The sequence below is a fragment of the Ochlerotatus camptorhynchus genome, unplaced genomic scaffold (genome assembly GCF_037179485.1).
Source record: "Ochlerotatus camptorhynchus isolate MF236.1 unplaced genomic scaffold, CSIRO-AGI_Acam_v1.1 ptg000315l, whole genome shotgun sequence".
NCBI classification, from domain to species: Eukaryota; Metazoa; Arthropoda; class Insecta; order Diptera; family Culicidae; genus Ochlerotatus; species Ochlerotatus camptorhynchus.
Genome location: NW_027040803.1, coordinates 229,302 through 253,268, shown reverse-complemented (window position 1 = coordinate 253,268; position 23,967 = coordinate 229,302). Strand labels below are relative to the sequence as shown.

Below are 23,967 nucleotides of genomic sequence, written 5' to 3'. Positions count from 1 at the left end.
TAAGAACTGAAAAATATAGTTTTAGGCGAGAGGGGCGAAACATCTAAATCTCAATTGATGAACAAAAAATCTCACACTAGCGAATAAATCTTCGAAAAATCTTCTTTCATTTCTCGCATCTACTTGCATCGCGCATCATCTTTTTGCAGGAAATCTTCAAAATCGTGATAAATCTTCTTTCTATCTACTCAGCGTACGTGCAGCTAGCCACAGCAAAACACAATTTTTCCTGCATCGTAGATAAAGTCGTCCCCCTGGGTTTTAGGCTTAATTTAATGATTATTACAATCACTTTACTTTACTTCTAACTTTTTTTTCACTTCTAAGATTTTCTACAGACATCCTCTCATCGGCCACGTCATTGTCCGTCAACTTTTACGTTTGACGTTTTAAATCGTGGTAACACCGTTCGCCAGAAGCGGTGATGTCGTTCGGTTGCGGTAACCGAGGCGGTAACACCGTGGGGCAGTGTTGGCAGCAACATCCTCCCCCGTAACACTGGCCACCGGTTCCAGTGTTACCACCAGACTCAACCTCCAACACGGCCGACTTCGACACTGGTCTACGTAACATCCCCCTCGCAGTCTGAACTATAGCTTGCCGAACTCGTCCATCTTCCGAAGCCACGACATCCTTGATCCTTCCTCGAATCCATCCGTTCCTACGGGCGTCGTTCACTACAAGGACTAGATCCCCAACAGCAACAGGCGTTACTTCTCCACCTGTTTTCATGATGAATATTGCTCACTAAAAGATATATCATATTAATGTATATTTTATTGGAGTTGCTTTTAATGATTTTTGACGTTTGTTGATATGTCGCGTGTAAACAGACATGAAGAAACTATTGGACTGTCATTTAACTTTGCAGTATAGGAAAACATGTATATCTCATTGGAATAGCTTCCTTTGATTTTTGAGGTTTAAAGATTGTAAACAGATCCATCCCAATCATTTAATAGTCATATAGATATGCCTTTTAAGAAATCCAACAGCAAACGTTTGTTTTTGCATGTTTTTCTGGGCTGAATATCGCTCCCAATAAAATACATCTTACATGATTGTTCTTTATAAATTATTGAAACAATTTTCAACGATGTTATCGTACACTCATTAAAATGATTAGTTGAACTAAATACTACTAACAACAATGATACTGTATTGAATAATCTTTGTTTGTTTCCGGAAAAGTATGTATTGAGATTGAAAAAAAAAATGATTCTACTGCAATATTTACTTTGCTATGATTCTAATTGTAAGCCTTCTACACGGCTAATTCAGATTCCAGCCCTAGTACTCGAACTTCATGAACCAGTTACATCAACTTATATAATTTAGTCGTTGATTTATTGCACACAGGTGCATTAAGAAAGATTTGAACAAACCACACCACCGAAACGGAACATAAATTTGTCAGTGCTATTTGTCTTCACTCTAGCAAAACGAGCATAACGTTGCACTGCATTCCATGTCGGGAGAGCTGTTCTTACTTCATGCTATTTGAACGAGCTCAATCTTGAAGTCAGCCGTGGCCCAGTGAAATCGAGCGCAGACACCGAAAGCATCACACCTCAACAGTCCTTGATCGAATCCCAAATCAGCTACAATAAAAAAAGGCACAACTGTGAAAGCTCCCACTGCCTGATGTTTATTTTTCGATTTATTTTTAGAAATCGATTAAATATATGTGTCAAAAGAAGAAGTAAATTTCATGTGATTTTCACACAAACTTTACTTCGATTGATTCATGACACATATATTATATTGTGGTGAAAAGTGTAGCTTATGCTTATGGGTTTCAAATCCATTTCAGTTAATTATTATAATTTGATCGATTTTCACTTATCATACGACGATCATATAAAAGTTGCCAAATTATCAGCATTGTAAATGTATCAGATATTCATATAGAATTTACCTGGCACATTTTCAATCATATAATTTTCAATGGATTATCTTATAGCGCAAATTTATAAGATTTCCACATAACAGGAATATGTCATATTGGTTCAGTGTAGATAGGCCCTTTTGACATGTTGCTCTAGAAAATCAACGTATATATACGTTGACGTCACTATTGCTTGTATCGTACAGTAATTTTTCAATGATGCACTAACCGATTGCTGAACCTCCGTAATCGACTCATTGACGAGTGCACGGATGAATTTGAGTTCACTCACTCGACAAAAAGTGACACAACAGCGGGGCCCTGTTTACTAAAAATGAACATATATGTGTTCATTTTTAGTAAACAGGGCCCCGCTGTTGTGTCACTTTTTGTCGAGTGAGTGAACTCAAATCCGTCCGTGCACTCGTCAATAGACGAGTGCACGTATGGATTTAAGTTCACTCATTCGACAAAAAGTGACACAACAGCGGGGCCCTGTTTACTAAAAATGAACACATGTGTTCATTTTTAGTAAACAGGGCCCCGCTGTTGTTTCACTTTTTGTCGAGTGAGTGAACTTAAATCCATCCGTGCACTCGTCTATTGGTGCGAAACAAGTAATTTCGGTAATTTCCGTAATTTCACGTGGTGCGTCGATACAATCTATTTTAGTTTTTTCCTACGTAAAAAACCGGTCAAATTTCTTCAAAAAGGTCCGAAACAACAGGTAAAATGTCTCTTCTACCGGTTCCTATCTGCTTCGGGTGCGCTAAGGCAGCCCAAATGGCGATTTCCTGTTCCGAGTGTCTGCAAATCAGCTGCGGAAGCTGTTTCGGTCTCAAAGATGACGACCTTGACAGCAGCCAAGCTCGTTTCATTTCGTTGTTGACGGCCCGGGTATGTCCCAACTGTACCGCCGCTCAAGCTTGCACCAGCAGCAACATCAAGAAAGAAGTGGAAGTGACCATCGAACCCGAACCTGAACCGCCGACGACGGTCAACAAGGTAAAGCAAGAACGTTGCTGGTCCCACGGAAAAGAAATGAACCTGTTCTGTTTGACGTGCGAGGCCATCATCTGTGGGGACTGCTTTCTGGCCGGAGCGGCCCACATGCGCCATCAGATCGATTTCGTCGAAACGGTCTTCCAGGAGAAGCGAGTGGAAACGGAACGGAAATTGGCCCGGTTGGAGGAAACGGTCGGCGTTCTGCAGCGTGAAGCCAAACATTGCGCGATTAACCTAACGACCATCCAGTCGGCGGAACGGGCGGTTCTGGACGAAATCGATGCGATCTGCGAGGAGGCAAAGCAAAGTGTCAATCGGCTCACGGTCAATCGCAAGAGAAAGCTGGAAACGCGTGCCCAGTTCCCGGCCAAGAAACAGAAATTGGCTGCCACTCTCCACAAAATGATCGACCAGATGCCGCCAGCGGAATTTTTTCAGAAGCAATCGGAGGTCTACCAGCAGTGCGACGAGCTGATCGCCGATTGCGCTCCGAAGGGCTTCTACGCGTTGCAGTTTGAGGATGTTGGATGGTAGTTTCAAAAGTCAACTTATATTACATCCGGTAATCGTTTCTATTGATTTCAGCGAACTTGTTCCACCGTACGAGATGCAAAAGTACACGTTGATGAATTTTGATGGCACGTTTGCCGGTTGGCCGCAGCATTTGACCACGTCCTGCGGCACGATGTGGAATGCTTTTCTGCGCAAGAAGGAATTGCTCTGCATTAAGGTCAGCCCTTACGAGGCGGAAGCGGCCAAGCATCCGTACAAGCTGCTGGTGCAACTTCCCCATCCGAACGACATATCCAAGAACCTCACCAAGACGTTCACCATTCATGGTCCGCCCAAGGAGGAAGAGATTGCTACCGTAGAGTACATCCTAGAGCAAGGCTTCATGCGTAAGAATAATGAACTCGTGGTTAAGGTGGGTTTGCGACCGTTGAATGCAATCACGGAGAACCGGTTCTTCAAGAACCATTGTCGTGCCATGAAGAGCTCGATTACTGACCTGGAGAAACAGGTGACATCCTCGGGAAAAGACATCAATTGGTAACGCTTATTCCTATATAGAAAAACGCAATAACAATTTACAGCACTTTCTTTTTCTATTCCAGCAAATACTGCATCATGCACTTCGCTCTCAGCCTGGCCAAAACCCCGAAGAAATCCCCGGAAGCAATCCATTCCAACGATCTCGTCGACAGTTCGGAGCGTCATTGGTGCCTCCGGGTGTACCCGTTTGCACAGACACTGGAGGAAACAAACCTGAAGGTTTTCGTAGTCCTGCGAAAGGGAACTCGCACCAAGTGTCGCTACTTCATTGAACTGCTGCACGACGACCCGAAGAAGAATGTCATCCAGTGTACGGAAAGTGCATTCGATACCATTGATGCCGGCTATGGATGGCACTGCTTCATGGAACGAAAGCGACTGCTCAGCGATACCGGATTCTATTCGAGCGGAGTGCTGCGCTTCCGGTTTGGTGTGCAACCGCTGGATAAGTAAACCGACAACGCCGGAAAGGCGATGATTTTTTTTTAATTTTGTTTCTTGGACATTCACTTTTGTTCGATCCCCATGGTTCGGTCGATAACAAGATTTAGGGTTATTTTTCTTAAATATGCATTGAATTTGAAATCGTTATTGATAAATTGATAACAGAAGGGGTATTTCTAACAAGCTAAAATGATGAAAAATGTTAGAGAATGGATCCGATGATAATTTGCTCAGTTATAAAATGTAATCGCAATATATAACCTTCGCATAAGTTTTCTTTATGGATAGATTTCATTGAATTAGTACTATTTCTACTATAGGCGTTCGTTCCGTTGTCAAAGAATATTTCGAAAATCGTTATACAAATTCCACTGTATTTGTCCTGTGTTCACTACGTTCATCCTGAAGCCTGGTAAATTTGGCTAGATAATGTTGTCCATCAGTATGCATCCTGGGTTCCTCGTGAGAACCTTTCTATATAACTTCCGAGCGTGTTTTGGCCATTTGGGTCTGTTTCAGTGTACGATTTGGCTGGTTGCTGGCACGATAGGAACGATTGACGCGTAGATCGAGGGGCACGCAATACAAAGAACCGGTGCGTTGAAGTTAAAATGCAATCAAAATACTTAAGGGCTTATTACGGATGTCATCTGGTGCCATCTGGATGAGCCGCTATTAAAAACTTGACTGTCTCACTTTTTTGTAGTTGCTGTGTAGTGAGACGCAGCTGCCTTCGAGGACCCTGGCGTTTGACATCTAACCTCGAAACAATCAACGATGAAGACCCGCCTTTCACCATATAGTAACTTGAACTCTACGGGTGTATGTCGGAGCAAGTTACTTACAGGCGTTGGTTCAACAGCCCACTGACAACATTGGTAAACAATGTACAATGTACGATGGAAATATTTTGAGATGGTACATTATAGTCATAAGCTAATGAAGCTAGTGGTGTGTTGAGGCGCAGCTTAGTCAGAGTCATAACGAACATCTGATCCGTAGAAAGACTGCAATGCAGAGTGTCCAAAGCAGGCTCAACGAATGCGAATAACTTTTTCAAAACAACTGTGTTTTGAATACCAGTAAAATAATTACATTTTGCATCAGTTGTGAGAAATGTAATCCCTCGTCTGTATGCTGCCACCTGGTTTTGTAGCTCGTAGCAGTGATCTTGGAGACGGAAAATCTCATTATAGTATTTTTGAAATGTTTCGTTCGCACTTTTGAATGAATCTGTAAAAGATAGGCATTATGGTTAACTAAATTATAAATTCAGTAACACTTTTCCTACCTCCAATTTGTATGGCACGATCTAAGCAGTTTGGCAGTTCATCATCATCAAACTCTGGGGAAGATGCTTCGCTATCACAGTTGCTGAACCGGGGTGAAGACGTGGGGGATCCTACAAACTCGCGGTTGTCCAATGTTTCGGATTTTTTTTCGGTATTCGCTGTTGGTGTAAAAGAGCTGCCACTGGTACGACCATCACTACTATCCTCCTGTGCCTTGATTGAGGGTAAATACGAGGATGAAGACTGGTTTGAGCTACAACAAATACGAACATTTTCGACTCCTTCGATTGTTATACTCGTCGTATTCTCCTGTTCCCTCGCCTGTTCCTCTAAGCTTGAAATCGAACTGGAACTCGAACTGTAAGTGGAACTTGAGTCATCCGGTTGGGACAAATTTTTAGACGGCACCCAATCCACTTCTCTGACATCAGTTGCTTTGGCAGGGTTTCCTAGAATCAAAAAATTTCATAAGTTTTACTTTCAACAAATAACGACAAGCTTTACCGGAACAAAAATGTCGAGAGCAAACATATTTGAATTTCCACTGAAAATTCTCCTCCAGCTTCAATGCATAAAACCACAGTTTTCTACGCTTGGCATTCAAAGCGTTTAGGAACGAGTTTAGGAAACGATTTTTGGATTCTGATGGAAACTTAAAGAACCGACATCCTTTCCGATCTCTTTTAGATTCGCACTTTTTTAAAACACACGTCCTGGTCATGTTCAGATCACAGTCAACTTTTAAGCAAGGTTGCAAAGACTCATGTCAGCTAAAACAATGTTTTTCTAAATTATGAAATAATTAGATGCCATGATCAAATTTTGAATTGGTAGGATACAAGAAGAGGTTGCAAAGAATGTGTTTGACATATTAATCCTGTTTATTTCACTTCATGAGAGTCACAATCAGCGATTTTTCACAAACTCACTCACTCACTCAGCGATCAGCAAATCGCTGATTGTGACTCATAGAAAGCAAAATTTACAGGTTTTATGTTTCCAACGCATACTTTGTAACCTCTTCTTGTAAGTTACAAGTAAAACATGCCATCATACCATCTTTTGGTTTTATTATTCCGAAATACATTATTTTAGCTGAAATGAGTCTTTGCAACCTTGCTTTTAAGAGCACTCGAATCGAAACTTCCGAAAAACTACTATGTCCATGTAAACAAGCTCCCTGAACTGTCAAAATTTTGTTGGTGACGTCATCATGCAATGATCTATCACAGAAAAACAAAACTACCCACCGCTTGAGTTTTTTAAACTCAAATTTGAGTTATTTGACCTCTACCCGTTTCATTTCCTCTCGCTATTGTTGTCAAAAATAGAACGAAAGATTCGACTCAACCGTCTAGTTCCGTACGAGAAGCCAAAATTAAGTAATATGCGATATACCCAAATTTGAGTTAATTGAACTTAATTTTGGGTAGAAAAAATTGAAAATAACTTAGCGATGGGTAATTTTTTTTGCCGTGCTTAAATGCAAACTACTTTGAGCCGGTTTACCCAAATTTGGCTTATCGTACGGAACATGGGAGATGAGTGAAAAGAACTTAATTTTGGGTTGTTTTGAATTTCTGTGTATTCAGTCTGGCGGATAGAATTTCGATCTATCAAAAGCGGACCAACAATTGAAAAGGTACTATCCACTTTTATAAACACAACGTTGATTATTCTTTCCTCGCCAATCGAACGCAAACTGCCGGCATCTTCGGATAGGGGAAACTTTCCTCAACCCAAAGATGGTGCTAGTTTTCGTAGGCGAGAATTGAGTCATGAGAAAGGGGTTTCCGAAGTTTTGTTCACTAACGCTGATGTGCTCTTTTCTGTTGTTGGTCATAATTTGCTCGATTCACTGAAACAAAGACCATAGTTAGAAATACTATTTTGCAGAAAACACTTATTTTCGGTATAACTACGCTTAATGCCGTTAAATTTACCATGATTTCAGTATAATTGACTATAAATGTAAACAAAGTTAATACCATTCTGTCAAAACTACTATGCTTACTCAAACGGCATAGTAGTTTTGATAGAAAAAATAGTAAAATTAAATGAATTTCGTTTCTGCACAAATCTATTGGTGGGAGTATTTAATTTAAACCATCAATATAGTAATTTCGGCTATGGATTTTGTTTCTGTGTTGGTTCCCGAGATTCTATCCGCCAGACTATGAATATAGCGACTATATTTAAAACTAGAAATACTCAGAGGGAGAGAATGTTTTGAGCCGAATGAACTGTCAAAGTCTGAGCCAATCGAACATTTCCATTAGAATTTTTCCGAGGATTTCTTAGTCTTATTCAGTCCAGTGGCAGGCGTGTAGGCAACATGTTATACCATAGAGGTAACTCTAAGACCAGAAGGTCCCGAAATAACGTGCTCAACTTTTTGGCTCAGCTCTCTTCGGTACTCTCTTCGGTTCCAAGCTAATCGATTCACCCCTCGAAACATAGGAAAAATCTATAACCCCTCATTTTATCTGTCAAACTTTCATAGCGAATCAAAACAAACATTGCGTAGTACTAGAATTTCGACTAGAATGGGGTACGTTAATCGTTTGCTTGGGACCAAAAGGCTAGTCAAGTAATTGAGCTATTTTAAAATCGTTAGTTTCGTATTGATTGTTGGTTATACGGTGACAGCGGGCCCAGCACAGCAAAATAAATGATTTGAGCCCGGGATATGCTGCCTACTGTCAAACGCTGCTGTTGGTATAGGCACTTGTCACTGGCCTGGTCTTAATAGAATAAATTTGAGAGTATTGCAATCGAACAGAAATTCAATCACCTTTATGTTTTGTGTGCTTCTCAAATTCAACTAGTTTTTGGAATCAAAAACAATATTCTAACTCTATTGATTAATTGATCTTAGTTGGTTAATTAATGGCACCAAGAAATGTGCAAAATATTGCGATGCAATCAATTCATATTTTGCACGTAAATCGAATCAAAAATAAAAGTCATGTGAAATGCTGACTTCTAGCAAGGGTTGCAAGATAATTTAGGTACAAATCCCTGCTGCCAAATAGTACCCTGCGCTTTGGTCAGATAGCGTATAGGGCATCGTTGTGCCGAGTGCCAGATAGCAGGTCTAAGAGACTACTAAGATTTTTTTTAGAGCTTCAGATAGATTTTTGAGCTTCAGGGTAGTTCTTGAGAACAGAACTACAAAACTTCAGTACATTTTAGAGAAATTAAAAGAAATTTGCAGAAATTCAGAAAAAATCACAGGAGAGATCGGAGATCGTCAGAAAAATGTTCAAAGAAATTTTTAAAACTTCAAGCAAGCATATTTTCAGATCAATTTGTAAAACTATAAGGGAAATTTTGGTAAATATTCAGGGAACTTCGCAGACCTTCAGAAAAAGTCCAAGAATCTACAGTGAAATGTAAAGAATTTCACAGAAGTCTGGAAATCTACTGAAAAATTATTGAACATCAGAAAAGTTCATATATTTGCAGAACAAAGCTACAGAACTTTGAAAAAAAAAACACAAGAATGTTCATAAATTTTTAGACCTTCGAGAAATAGTGCAGATTTTCTGATGCATTTTTAGAATGTCATAAATTTTAATTGATCTTCAGTCAAAATTTGCAGAACGTCAGTGAAGTTCGGGGGTTTAGAAAAAAAAATAATTATACGATTTCAGGGATCTTAAATTTTCAGGGTTTAGAAGATCTGCAGGGACATTTTCAGATGTTCAGGGTAGCCCTAGAGCCTACAGAGGAATTTACAAAACTTCAGACAAGTTTTCAGATCCACACTTCGAAAACTTCATGTAATTTTAAGTCTCTTAAGACCGACACATGTAAGCGACTCAAATGACATACAATTACGTCCGTTAGTATTTTTACATGTCGTAAAATGAAGCAAAATTGTAATTTTACGCGTTCAAGTTTGTTGACATGTAAAATTATAATGAGACGTATTTTTCAGATGCCTACGGAATGTTCCGTCTAATGGCTATAGGAAAAGGGATTTACATTACAGATTTAACCAAATCCGCAATTTCGAATTCCTGCACAACATGTGAAAAGATGCAATGAAGAAATTTTGAACAATGACTTTAAACGTCCATGATTCGTGGATTAAAACTCATTCAGAAAAATCGACAGCAGGATCTAGTAAAGTAAATTTCGTTTACCAGATGCTGATGTTGGCTTGCCTGAATGAGTTTTAATCCGTGAAAAATCGACATTCATTGTCATTGTTTACGTATGGTTGATTGACTTTTTAACATGTTGCGCTTGAATTCAGTAGTCCTAAAATAAAAATTAAGACAAACAGTAAAAGCATAGAGATAACTCTAAGACCAGAAGGTCCCGAAGAAACGAGCTCAACTTTTTGGCTCAGCTCTCGTACTCTCTTCGGTCCCAAGCTAATCGATTCACCCCTCGAAACATATGAAAATCCACTAACCCCTCATTTTATCTGTCAAACGTTCATAGCGAATCAAAACAAACATAGTGTAGTAATAGAATTTCAACTAGAATAGGATACGTTAATCGTCTACTGAAAAATATGCAGAATTTTATTGATGTTCTTGGATTTTAAGTGAAATTTTCAGAACTTCTGGGAAGTTAGCTGATCTTTATAGATATTTGCATAACTGCAGAGAAATTAGTAGATCTTCTTTAAATTTCCGGGAAGCTCAAAAAATTTTAGATATTTTTTTATACTTAAGAGAATTCCGTAGATGTTCAGAGATATTTGCAGATATTAATTGAATCATGATAATCTACAGAGAAAATTTTATAACTTCCGAAAAGTTCGTAGATTCCCAACAAACAATCGTCTATTGAAGAAACGACTTGTTGGCCATTTTATTCAACTGCATGCTTAATAGTACTTGTACTATTTTTAATAATAACTTCTGTTCAGGCTTTGTTCACACAAATCTGGAGAATTTATTCAACCACAACATTGAACTACTGGTGTTGTATAATTATGTCGAGAAGCTTTTATTCGACTTATATGAGTTTATGCGATAAATTTTTTGATTATTCTTAAAACAGTGATGTTCTGTATACGCTTGATTCTCATGTGAAGTAACGTTTAATTAGACATTATTATACATTTATTAAACTGTGGGAAAATTAACCCGAAAATAAGAGGGACGGGGACAGGGAAGGGTGTGTTTAAGTGTATTGTATTTCATTATTCCTGACGTGGCTCGCACCAAACAAATATTAGAAAATTTATTAAATACTTAAACATGTCGTTGTATGGGATTCGAACCATGTACCTTCCCGATCACCAGCCGCTTGCCTTGTCATCTGAGCTATCCTAGAATTCATCATATGGGCAACTCAATAATCTATAAAAGCTTGCATGAAAGTAAATATCTATCAGCACTCCCGATCGCAACTCTAGCTCATTCAAGGCCCTGTGGGAAAGATTAATTCATTCATTGTTGTTTTAAATGAGACCAATGTTGCCAATGTTGAAAGGATGCTCGATTATATATATTTTTTTATTATTTAAATTAATTATGTTCTACGCAAATAAAAGAAAGGGTTGAGCTTGGGATTGAATTCACGACCTTCTAATTGGAAAACGGAAACGATAACCACTACTCTACTGATTTCGCCTTGTTGTAAGACTAACACCCCTATAATGTATTTCGTTTCGAACGCAATTCTCATACATAAAAATATTTTTTGTATGAGAATTTCGTTCGAAACGAAATACAGAATAGGGGTGTAAATCAGTGTTGTCGAATAATGAATCTAATACGTCGTTTATAAGCATTTACAAATCATGTGATTGCTAAATGGACGCATAGTGGTATAAGAACAATTATCACCGACGGTGCTATTATGTTGACTGTATTCACCTTTATTCAGCAATATTCTAAAGCAATGCAATGAAATTTAATAATGGAGCTAAAGAACATTTATTAGACGTCTAATAAAGCATGCTATTAAATCAATTGAAAACAGTCGAATTAAAGCGACAATGTATGTGCAAATTACACTTATTCAGTTTGTTATTAGATCAAGCTTCTGGTTCTGAATAAGCACAAAATCGACATCCTGTTTTATTCAGCATTGTACACTGTTATACAGCATTTATTCAATGTATATGCTTATTTGCTTAGCTCAGTCGGTAAAGGCGCAGCTACAAAGCAAGACCATGCTGGAGGTGGCTGCGTTCAATTCGGGTTGGAAAATTTCTCGACTTCCCTGGGCGTAGAAGTATGATTGGACTTGCCACACAATTATACCGATGCAAAAATGGTACAGGCATCGAAAGCTCTCAATTAATAACTGTGGAAGTGCATCTAGAACACTAAGTTGAGAGCACGCAATAAGCTTGAAATGCGAAGAAGAAGAAGAAGAAGATGCTTATTTGTGACTGAATTGTTTGTTGGGAGCCCACAAATTTCGATTCCATTGGACTTCTTCTCGGTTTTCATGTGGAACTCTTTAGAATTCTCTTGGAAGTATCTTCAAAAATCACCCCAGTATTCTTTTAAAACTATCCGCAGAGACCATCTTTGGAGTTCATGGAATTTTCAATTTCAGAACTAATTTAGAATTTTTATTAGATTTTTTTTTTTTTTTTATTAATTTATTTGTACAGGCTCAATCGAATAAACTTTACAGAGCCGAGTTATCATTTGCATTATACATGATTCATGTCTTAAATCTAGAGTTAAAGGAATTGAACCGATTACTCGCGGTCGTCTCGAGGTTAGTGGAGATTTACAATTTTTTTTGGATGGGGAAAGGGAGAAGGAGGTTTGAAATATGATTTATTATACAAATATTTAATTAATCCTAAAACATGAACTTATTTCTATTCATCTTGAAGACAAACATAAAAAAAAACTACACGCACAATACACAAACTAAACACAAGGTTAATCAAACTTACAATCTAAGGTTAGTATTCTTAAAGTAAACATATATGAGTTTCATAAACTCCAGATCACGTCTAGCCAAAATATCCCGAACTGGGACATTAGGTTGTCTACCTCGAGCCCGAAGGGAATCGCACAGCTCAGATCTGACTCCACGATGCTCAGCACAAGACCAAAGGATGTGATCGGCGTCTTGGTAACCTTGTCCACATTCACAGAGATTGCTGTCTCCCAGCCCAACACGAAACAAGTGAGCGTTTAACGAATAGTGATTGGACATGAGGCGAGACATCAGACGAATGAAGTCTCGACCCACATCCAACCCCTTGAACCAAGGACTCTTCGACACCTTAGGGATGATCGAGAATAGCCATCGTCCCAAACTTCCTTCACTCCATTTATTTTGCCAGCTGGCGAGCGACTGTTGACGATAAATGAAGAAAAATTCATTGTAGGCGATTTGTCGATCGTAAATATCGCCTTGCATAGCGCCCACCTTAGCAAGTGAGTCCGCCTTCTCATTGCCCGGAATCGAGCAATGAGATGGGACCCATGCAAAGGTGATGACAAAAGATCTTAAAGATAAAGCACTCAGAAGCTCTCGTATTTTCATGAGAAAATACGAGGAGTGCTTTACCGGCCTCATGTATCGAATAGCCTCGACAGAACTGAGACTATCCGTAAAAATAAAATAATGATCTGGTGCAAGTGAGGCGATCGTTTCTAGCGTATAGTGTATTGCCGCCAGTTCAGCAACATATACGGAACAAGGAGCTTGAAGCATTCGAGAGGCGCTATGAAATTCGTTAAAAATACCAAAACCAGCGGGCGACTCTATTAGTGATCCATCTGTGAAGAACGATCTTGCGGAATCAACTTGGCCAAACTTTGCAGCGAAAATTGACGGAGCAATCATGGAACGATGATGCTCTGGGATTCCGCGAATCTCTTGCGTCATTGATAAATCAAAACTAACTGAATTGCCGAAGTCGGAGAAGCATACACGATGAGGATTATGCTGTGAAGGGCTGACATCCTGTGTTATGTACACGTAGTACAATGACATAAAACGAGTTTGAGGGTTTAGCTCAAGAAGCTTCTCAAAGTTTTCGATTACCAGTGGGTTCATAACTTCACAACGGGTGAGGAGCCTGAGGGACAATTCCGAAAACCGATCCGATAGTGGCAACATGCCCGCCAACACTTCGAGACTCATCGTATGAGTCGAGTGCATGCATCCTAACGCGATACGAAGACAACGATACTGGATACGTTCCAGTTTGATGATGTGAGTTTTAGCCGCCGACTGGAAGCAAAAACTACCGTATTCTAAAACCGATAAAATCGTTGTCCGGTACAACGTTAGAAGATCTTGCGGATGAGCTCCCCACCACGTTCCGGTAATTGTTCGGAGAAAATTGATCCTTTGTTGGCATTTTCGTCTCAGATACTCAATGTGGGATCTCCAGGTGCATTTGGAATCGAACCAGACCCCAAGATATTTGAAAGACATGGAATGAGTGATCGGTTTACCCAAAAGTTGAAGCTTTGGTTGTGCTGGGCTATGCTTCCTAGAAAAAACGACCAACTCAGTTTTCTCCGTGGAGAATTCGATACCTAGCTGGATAGCCCAAGTAGACAAATTGTCTAAGGTATCCTGTAAGGGTCCTTGCAGGTTGACCCCTTTGGGCCCTGTCGTAGACACTACGCCATCATCTGCAAGTTGTCTCAACGTGCAGTTGTCACTTAGACAATTGTCAATTTCTCTGACATAGAAATTGTACAAAAGGGGGCTTAAACATGAGCCCTGGGGGAGACCCATGTAACTAAATCGAGAAGCTGTAGAGTTTCCATGAGAAAAGCTCATATGTTTCTCTGACAGCAAATTGTACAAAAAGTTATTTATTAATGGAGAAAGGCCACAAGCGTGGAGTTTGTCTGAAAGGACTTCAACCGATACTGAATCAAAAGCCCCCTTAATATCCAAGAAGACAGAAGCCATTTGCTCTTTTTTAGCAAAAGCCAACTGGATTTCTGTGGAAAGCAACGCGAGACAGTCGTTCGTTCCCTTACCCCTACGGAAACCAAATTGAGTATCTGAGAGTAGGTGGTTCGTCTCAACCCATTTGTCGAGGCGAAAAAGGATCATTTTCTCCAACAATTTTCGAATGCACGATAACATCGCGATGGGACGATACGAGTTATGATCTGACGCGGGTTTTCCAGGCTTTTTAATGGCTATAACTCTCACTCGCCTCCAATCATCTGGAACAATATTAAACTCCAGGAACTGACAAAACAAGTTCAACATGCGCCTCTTAGCGACGTCTGGGAGGTTCTTCAACAAGTCGAACTTGATCCTATCAGCCCCCGGAGCCGAATTGCGACACGAAAGGAGCGCGAGTGAGAGCTCTAGCATTGAAAAAGGCTGGCTGATCTCGTCTACCGAATTCGTCGTTTCGCGAGGAATCATCTGTGCCGGCACGGAATCAGGACATACTTTTCGCGCGAACTTGAGAATCCACCGATCCGAGTACTCCTCGCTCTCGTTGTTTGAAGACCGGTTACGCATCCTTCGCGCCGTGTTCCAAAGCGTATTCATCGACGTTTCGCGCGATAAACCGTCCACGAATTGCCGCCAGTATCCGCGTTTCTTGGCTTTGATGAGGCTCTTGAGTTCGTGTTCAAGAGTCGAGTACGCTTCGAAATACTCGGGTGTTCCGCGTTTCCGGAAAAGCTTAAACGCGTCGGACTTTTTACGATAAACCTCAGTGCATTGCTGGTCCCACCAAGGGGTAGGAGGTTTCCTACGAAAAGACGTTCCTGGAACCGGCCGAGTTTGAGCTCGAAGCGCGCTGTCCAAGATCAGATTGGAGAGGAAGTTATATTCCTCCAATGGTGGAAGCTCTTCTACCGACGACACGGCTTCATCTATCGCGGTCTTGAACGTTGTCCAATCGATATTACGGGTGAGGTCGTACGCGACGTTAACGGATTCCGACGAATTGAACCCACTGGCAATCGAAATTTTGATCGGCAAGTGATCACTACCGTGGGGATCCTGGATCACATTCCACGTGCAATCCAACGATAATGAATTAGAGCAAAGTGTGAGGTCTAATCTACTTCCATTTGAGGATGGACCAGCCAGACGTGTTACTTCTCCATTGTTAAGAATTGTCATATTGAAGTTATCACAGAGGTCATATATCAAAGTAGAACGGTTGTCATCATACAGTTCCCCCCAGCCTGTACCGTGGGAATTAAAATCTCCCATAATCAACCGTGGAGTAGGAAGAACTGAACAGATATCTGAAAGTTGTTTTTGACTAATCGAAACTCGGGGAGGAATATACACAGAAGCAATACAAAGGCTCTTGCCTTTAACAAAAGCCTGACATGCGACAACTTCAATACCTGGAAATTGTGGAAGATTCACTCTATAGAAGGAATGGCACTTTTTGATCCCCAAAAGTACTCCTCCTCCACGCGAATCCTCACGATCCAGTCGAATAATGTTAAAATCATGAAAAGGAAGATCGATATCTGAAGAGAGCCAAGTTTCACATAGAGCAAATGCATCACAATCATTATTGTGAACCAAAAACTTAAACGATTCTATCTTAGGAATAAGACTTCGACAATTCCACTGTAGAACAGTGATCAAATCCCCGACCTCGTTTGGAAAATTATCCATCGAAGGAGATGATTGCTGCAAGGAGGGGCCACTTCAATGTCAACTGCTTCAAGAGGGTTTTCACAGTAGGAAGCATTGCCAGAACAATGCTTTTCAGAGGATCAGAAATATCGAGGTAATTGAGGATACTGTCCACAATGTTATCAAATGAGAACAACCCAGATGAAGAAGGGGCTTGTGTTCTGAAAATTGGGGCATCGGGGGTTTTGGATGTCCCCGGGAGAGGTGGAAAATCCTGGGTATAATCAGTTCTGCGGAATCCAGGAGGAGTAGAAGTCTCCTTTTTTCCACCACTCCTTGATTTGGGCAAGCTGATTTGGGGTTCTTGATCTGCAACTTTCCGCGAACGGATGCGTTTTCGTTTCCGGGCAGAACCTTCCGGAAAACTGAAAGAAACTCCCTCCTCAGCCAAGTCAGAGCCAGACTCGTCATCTGACAAAAGAGCGAAGGGATTTGTTTCGTTGGTCGATGGCTTGGCTGTCTTAAGCATTTCTGCAAAAGACCGCCTGGAACGTTCTTTAAGAGAGCGCTCTAGTTTTTCCCCGCGTTGTTTGTACACCGGGCATGACGAGAGACCATGAGGAGTTCCCTTACAGTACACGCATTTTGGTGCAGTGACTGTGCAGGCGCCATCCTCGTGCTTCTCCCCGCATTTGGGACAGCGTGCCTTGCTGCCACAGTGGGACGCCGTATGTCCCAACTGCTTACAGTTTTGGCAGTTCATGACCCGGGGAACGAACAAGCGCACAGGTAGTCGAAGTTTTCCCAGCTCGATATACTGAGGAAGGGCTGAACCAGAAAAGGTCACGCGAAACGAGTCTGTGGGGGTAAAACTCTTTTTACCCTCGCTGACAGATACTGAGCCCAGTTTTTGGACATCCAGTATCTTCACCGGGGGGAGCAAGGGGTTCTTGAAACGGCCAACCGCCTGCTTCTCCAAGATCTCGGGGGTCAGACTCGCTTCGGTGACCACACCTTCGATCTCCACATCACGAGCTGGGATGTAAACTCTATACTCGAGCGTAAAGAGCTGGGAGACAGCAATCTCGTTAGCCTGCTTCAGGTTAGAAACGACAACACGAAGTTTATTATGCCTAACCTTCGTGATTTCGGTCACGGCCGAGTATCGCTTCGTCAGATCAGTGGAAATTTGCATCAAGTTCAAAGGTTTGTTTTTGGGCTGAAAGTAGACAACCCATGGCCCAGTCGAGTCATCTGGATAGGCTCGCGATCGGGGGCTTTTCTGAGACGAACCATGAATGACAGGACGTTTTCGTCTTTTCTTGCCATCGAGTGGCAAACTGGTGTCATCTTCCGACAAAATGTCCATATCGTCTTCTGACGAGACGTCCATTTTGCCGTACTAGTGGGAGCGGTAAACGCTCTACCACTGAAACGATGCTTAAAACCACATGTGTCAGTGGTTTTAAGCATCGTACAAACACAGAAACACAAAATTAAATTTAACTGATGGGCGAGAGAAAGAAACAGGAAAAAAAAAACTTATCTGCTATACTACTACCACCGAGTGATTACACAGCAGCAGCGGCGCGACGCGCAGCGTGGGTGACCTTCGATGCGCGTGAGCGGGCGATCTTTGCAGTGGTGTGCTTGTATGAGGCTCGGCACTCAGCTGGACACACGATGATGGATGACCGGTATAAATGCGGAGGCAGATGCTGACACTCGATGACGATGATCTGTGTGCAGGTATGCGTGATCACGCACCGATGAAGCGCAAATTGGTTTGCGAATATCCAATTGCAAGTGAACAATTTTCTTTCCGATGACGCCAAAAACCACTTTCTTCTCAGAAAAACTCACTTTCAGATAATTGTTTAGCCGGGTACTATGCCAGTAATCACTAAGCGAGAAAAAACTGATAATTTAAACCAACCGAATACCGAGAAAACTTCCGAAATACCGGAGCGCGAAACAAGTCGACTGTACTTCTTGCTAGGTCGCAGTGGGATTTTTTATTAGAATTGGACCTAAAATCCTCATCCAATCGCCATATAATTCTTCTCAGGACTCTCGTTAAAATGCACTCTCAATTATATTGGAATTATTTCCAAAATTGTTTCGGAGCCGGATTTTTTCGTCTCTAATAATTTAAACAATAATCAAAAGCAACGCTAACGGCGCCGGTGGTGTAGTGGTAAGCGTGATTACCTCTCACCCCAACAGGCCTGGGTTCAATCCCAGTCGGCGCCGCCGGGATGTTCTGAGGCATAACATCTCTGATCACGCCTTCCTTCGGATGGGAAGTAAAGCCGTTGGTCCCCGGTTCATGAGTTGATGGGTCGATAGGTAGGGTCCAGGTGTGGGAGCTGCCTTCCTGGCACGTCGGTAGCATTGGTGCTCAGCACGGAAAACAAGATCGACGGAAAAAACAAATCAAAGGAAAAAAAAAAAAAAAAAGCAACGCTCGTATCTGTTAAACCAAGTTTAACTATATAGGTAAACCTGATTTAATTTTAGGCGGAGATGAAGAAATCGGTCCTCAGAGCACTTAATTTTACATAAGACTTTCGGAGTCTGTACTTTGGTATTCTTCTCTGATATATCTTGGTGTCATCCCTAGAATCCTTTAAAAGTCTCTTAAAATTTACTTAGGATTTTTTAAAGTTCTTAATCATCCTTGAAATGCTTTTGAAAATCTATCACAGACAAATACCTTTAGAAATTTTCCAAGGTTTACAATTTTTTTTTCTGGGCAAGGAGATATATTTTCCCCGATTTTTAATCGAAATTGAAGGCATTTCCCAATAGTTTTTCTGGTGTTCTAAAGTTTTGCGATTCATTGGTCACCCTAGTTAAAATTTTGAATTTTTTAACAGATACCTATGTATATTTTGTTAAAGCTAATGTAGACTTGCTTAGTGCCAATTGGTGTACTTAAGTACTCAATTTAAACATTTTGTTGATATTTTTAAATTTTACTCTATTTTAGTAGTGAAAAATAATTGACTATTTTTAGGGAAATAGTGACTTTTTGGTGTAAAAAGTGACTTTTTAGTGACTGGCTTCAAAATAATGACCAAGTCACTAAAAAGTGACCTGCTACCAGCCCTGCGAAACGGACCTTTATGCGAGGTAGGCGACGATTGTTCGTATTTGACAGCCGACTCCTCCCCCCCCCCCTTGATAAATTAATCGTAATGTCGAGCAGTTTTGAGGTGACCTTCTACCAGCAATTTTCAGAAAGTGAAATAATAAATTCCACGTTTTTATAGCTTGGTATAAATAAGACTCTATTGTTACAAGGTTCTAAAAGAAATTTCTTCAAAATAGTGTTCCACGGCTAAGTTCGAGTGGTAGGTAACGTCATTTTAAACTGCTAGAATGATGTGATCCATTCAGGCACTTTAGTCAAAACCATCTAGACCATATAGACTTCTCTGACGTTTGTGAAATGCACAAGTATTAAGGGCCACGCACATTAGATCCGTTTGCGTTGCGTTGACGTAAATTTGACAGTTAGACAATAGATTTAGCTGTCACTTTACCGCAACACGTCCGATCCTGATCTAATGTGCGTGGGTCTTTAGTGCAAAACTTTGGGTAAATTTACCACTTTATTCGAGCACTTAAAATGACGTTTACTACCGCTCGAACATTGAAATAAAAGATTTTAAGATTTTTTCTTCTAGAACCTCGAGAAAAGTAGCCAACATTTGTGCGTTTTATAAAAAAAATAGAAATTAGTTGGTCCAGTTTTGTGAAATCGCTGGTAGAAAGTCACGCCAAAACTGCTTGACAAAGTGGTAAATTCCTTTGAATTTTGTTATCTAGATAAAAATAATTTGCCCGGAATAGATTAGACACGAACCAACTCATACATTTTGTATGCGTGTTCGTGGCTAGGATATACATTGCAGATGTCAGTTTTCATCCAAAATGAAAATTAATGGAATTCATCTGAATTTCACATAACATTGATGCGATCAGTTTAATTTTATATGATTTTTCATCTGAATTTCATCGACCCCCTAATGTTCATGTGATTTTGTGATGGGATTTGCAGCTATGTGATTTCTGAGTGCGTGCTTCTGTTAATCCTCCCCAGGTCCCATTCTCATCCGACTTCTTCAACTGTAGCAGGTGGCAGAAATAAAACCCTATTGTTTTTCTCCTTTTATATTTTTTTTGTTCACAATTCTTTTTACTTATAAAAAGTTTGCATTTTGTAGGTTTTTTTTCTCATCTTATCTGCAATTTACCATCATCAATAATTTTCTTCATTTTCTGTTTAGTTTTGTGTAATATTCAGAGTAATAATAATAATAGTACATTTTTTTTTCTTCTTGTGTGTAATCTTTAAGATTTTCAACTTTTTTTTTTTGTTTCAATCGCAGTTTTCTCCGTCTTCCTTCTGTGTGGTCTTCGTCACCTTCTTCCCTTCATCCGCTTTGTTTTGTTTTGCTTCTTCCACGTCTCTTCTTCTGTGTTCTTCGACGTATTTCTTCCCGTCTTCCTTTCTTCGCAGTTTTACAATACAGGGGGGGTTGTTGCTAGTTTTTTGTTTTTCTTTATTTTCTGTTTCTACTGTAGTGTTTTTTTTTTGGGGTTGATGTTCCGGTTACGATTTTCTGTGTTTTCTTTTTTAACTCTCCTGCCAGCAGCTCTCCATCTCTCGGTTCGATAATCAGCAATAAAAGAACTTTATTGTTTTGTTTCGCCTATCTGTTTGCTAGTGTTGTTGGGTGGTGTGAGTGTGTCGGTATGGATGTTTGTTTGTATGTGTGTGTACGTGTGTGAGTGTTACAGCTCATATTACGATTTTTTGTTGCTATCTCCTCTCTCGTCGTGCCTCCATTCCCTAATTGGCCTAATTTTAGAAATCGCCATAAAAAGGGAACTTCGGTTCCTGAGATGTGAGAAGGTTACCTTCTCATTCGCTTTCGCTGATTTGCGTCGGTTTTTATTTTTTTTTCGGTAAGTACCTTCAGAACGTATTCTTCTTCATCGCTTTCGCCACTTTCGTTTCACTTTGAGCACTTAGGAATATTAGAATTGTACGCTTCGTAGCGCCGCACTGACTTCAACTCGGTAGACTTCTTCTGATTTCTCGCGTTTACATTTACGACTTCTTTTTGGTCACACGGAAAATGTGTAATTTGTAAAAATATCTTTCCTCTTTTGCTTACTTGCTTCTTTTAAATTAATCGTTTTTTTTTTGTTAAAGGTACTCTTTGCATTTTTTTTGTTGTTGCTGTAATTTGCTCTCCTTTCGCCACGGGGGTTCGCTTCAGTTAAAAATTACTGTAAGTAGCATTAAATTTTCTCTCCTCTGGTCTCTTTGCTTCTTTTCTTCTGTATTGTTAGTGTGTATAAAAAGTGAACAAAATGAGATAAACAAAGTGACAACGTTATCATAAAACGATAACACGTGTAATAGTTGCTTCATATTGTTTCAGGCTTCCACGACATGCTCAAGGGTTTCTCTCAACAACGCTCAGCGAGAATGGTCATTTCATCGGAAATTCTTTCCTCACTTTCGATGAAACGACCCAAACCCGCAAGCGTAGAGAAACCCTTATTTTTTGTTTGTAAATGCGAGGACGGCTAAGGAAACGGCTTCCACCGAACCAATCTTCGAAAGTTAGTTTCCCCTTTTGTTTTTGTTTGCTCTGTTTTTAATTTGTAACTTGTTTTGTATTCCTAAAAAGTCGTTCTAGGTTCTGCTGCGCCGAAAAACAACCTTCTTCCGTGGTTGGCTGGGGGTTGCACAGAATCCCTAGTTTTAGGAAGAACAAAAGAACGTTGTGTCCGCTTACTAGTTTATGTTCTCCTGCTTCCTTTTATACGCTTTATGATGATTTTCTTCTTTCTTTCTCTTTATCTCTGCTTCAAGATTTGGCTGTTATCACAGATTAAAAAAGAATAACATAGCTTGAATCGTGTTGTGTACCTATTCTCTTGCTCCTCCTCCCGCTTGCTTGCCTTCGGTTCTCCTGCGCTGCGCTCATCTCTTCCTGTTCTTCTTCTTCTGTTGGGCCTGCTGAACTTGGTGAGATCTCCCAGTTTGTTCCGTTATCCTTCATTCCTCCTGCTTCTTTTGCTTTGCTTAGCTTGGTTTTTCATCTGCTTAATTTTCTTCGTTTTGTACGATTACATTTTTTTCTTTATTATATAGACGTTTATCGACACTAAAATCTGTTTTCTTACTTTTTTTTCAGTGTTTATAGATTTTGTTTATTAGAGTCATAGTTTTTTTTTTCAATCAATTGTATTTAGTAAATATTGTTTTGTTTGTTTTATACTAGTACGCAAAGATCTATGATTTTTTGTAATTTTCTTAAATGTTTCCCATTCCAATTTGTAAACGTTAATTTTCTTTTCTATATTGAACTCAGCGTTGTTTATTAAGTTTCGTGTAATGTGTTTTTTATGTGTGTAGTTTGGGGAATTTTATTTTAAAGGCAAATCAAACAAAACGGGCTAGCGAGTCTAAAACTAAGGACCTAGAGGGCTTGTCGGATGTAGTTTTTCTCATTCTTGTTGGTCATCATTTAGCGCACCCTTAGAGGGCATCGATTTCCTTTTTTATTAGTCTTTACTTTTTTCTACGAAAAAAGTGTAAATTCAAGTTTCTAAACTAGCGATTATCAGTGTAACAATGCGCGACTGAATTGACCGAAGTTAGTGTGTGTGTGTTTCGATACAATAAATAATCCCCCTCTTTGAAGCGCAATAGTAAACGGGTTTTAAGTTGTTGAGCGGTTGAGTTGAAAGCCGTTTGGTCAAATAGGTCATTCGATCGGCATTTCGACGGCTATCTGCTTCAACATCGAAAGCCAACGTTAAGCGACTGTGGTATGTGTTTAGTTGAAACCAATTGCCTTGGTTAGTTCGCTTGATTTATTGAAAATGAATTTCAGAGTTGGCGCCTTAATCCCCCTTATTCTGAACCGCGAGTGAGGTGACTCTCCATTTGATTTGCATGGGGAGTCAGCTCACCTCACTCGCGGCGCAGAATAAGGGGGAGACACTCCGGGCAGCGTCGTAGAAGCAAGTTTGAAAGCATACCTTCCTTATTCTGAATTTCCTCCGCTCTTATGTTAGTGGCATAACAATGCTGCTGTATCATTTTAATTTCCACACTCAGAAAGATCGCGAAACGTGTTCCGTTACACTTTTATGAATCGAAAAATCATTGGAGTTGAGACCCATGTTATATGGGAGTAGTGACAGACACTTGGTGGTTTTTACTAACAGAAACATCTATTTCAAGTACATACCTCTCTCTCTCTCTTTCAAATGCACGGAGTCTGTGTCGTTCATGGAAGCAAACTTTCCTGACAGACACCAAAATCGAATTAGTAAATCAAAATTTTCTAACAACGATTACCAAATCGACCAATAATTAATAGTTACGTAAGCCGCTGTTGCATCCATTTCATTATCTCCTGTTTTCCACAATCATGCACCTGAAAATAGAACCCAGATAGATTCAGCCTCAATTGACACCTCTTACCCTGTTCTGTTATTTGTTATCCAATTAGCAAAGTTACAACAAACCACAGTTTGACCCAACGGCTCTCAAAACTCTCGTTCCGCATTTCGAATCGCAACCTCCTTCTCCATCGTGTAGTAGCTACTACTCTGACTTACTAAAAAGTAGTGAAATGCAAGTAATGTACCTACTGGTTCGATTATCTTGCTGACACGGCAAAAACAAAAACGTATATCCTAAATCTACGACCTTTATCA

At 40.2% G+C, this 23,967-nt stretch overlaps 1 protein-coding gene across 1 annotated transcript; it reads left to right on the top strand.

The window, feature by feature from the left end:
• Positions 1-2,533: 2,533 nt before the first annotated feature.
• LOC135707661 (E3 ubiquitin-protein ligase TRIM37-like) lies at positions 2,534-4,608 on the top strand. Its single transcript, XM_065229513.1, has 3 exons — positions 2,534-3,423; positions 3,479-3,943; positions 4,009-4,608. The coding sequence occupies exons 1-3, from the start codon at positions 2,621-2,623 to the stop codon at positions 4,397-4,399; spliced, it is 1,659 nt and encodes a 552-aa protein (XP_065085585.1). The 5' UTR covers positions 2,534-2,620; the 3' UTR covers positions 4,400-4,608.
• Positions 4,609-23,967: the final 19,359 nt, after the last annotated feature.

Excerpts from the sequence above, each read along its gene's own strand:
- LOC135707661 (XM_065229513.1), top strand. The coding sequence starts at position 2,621 with ATGTCTCTTCTACCGGTTCCTATCTGCTTCGGGTGCGCTAAGGCAGCC. Across the intron at positions 3,424-3,478 it reads CAGTTTGAGGATGTTGGATG|CGAACTTGTTCCACCGTACG; the intron begins GTAGTTTCAAAA and ends TATTGATTTCAG. Across the intron at positions 3,944-4,008 it reads TCGGGAAAAGACATCAATTG|CAAATACTGCATCATGCACT; the intron begins GTAACGCTTATT and ends TTTCTATTCCAG.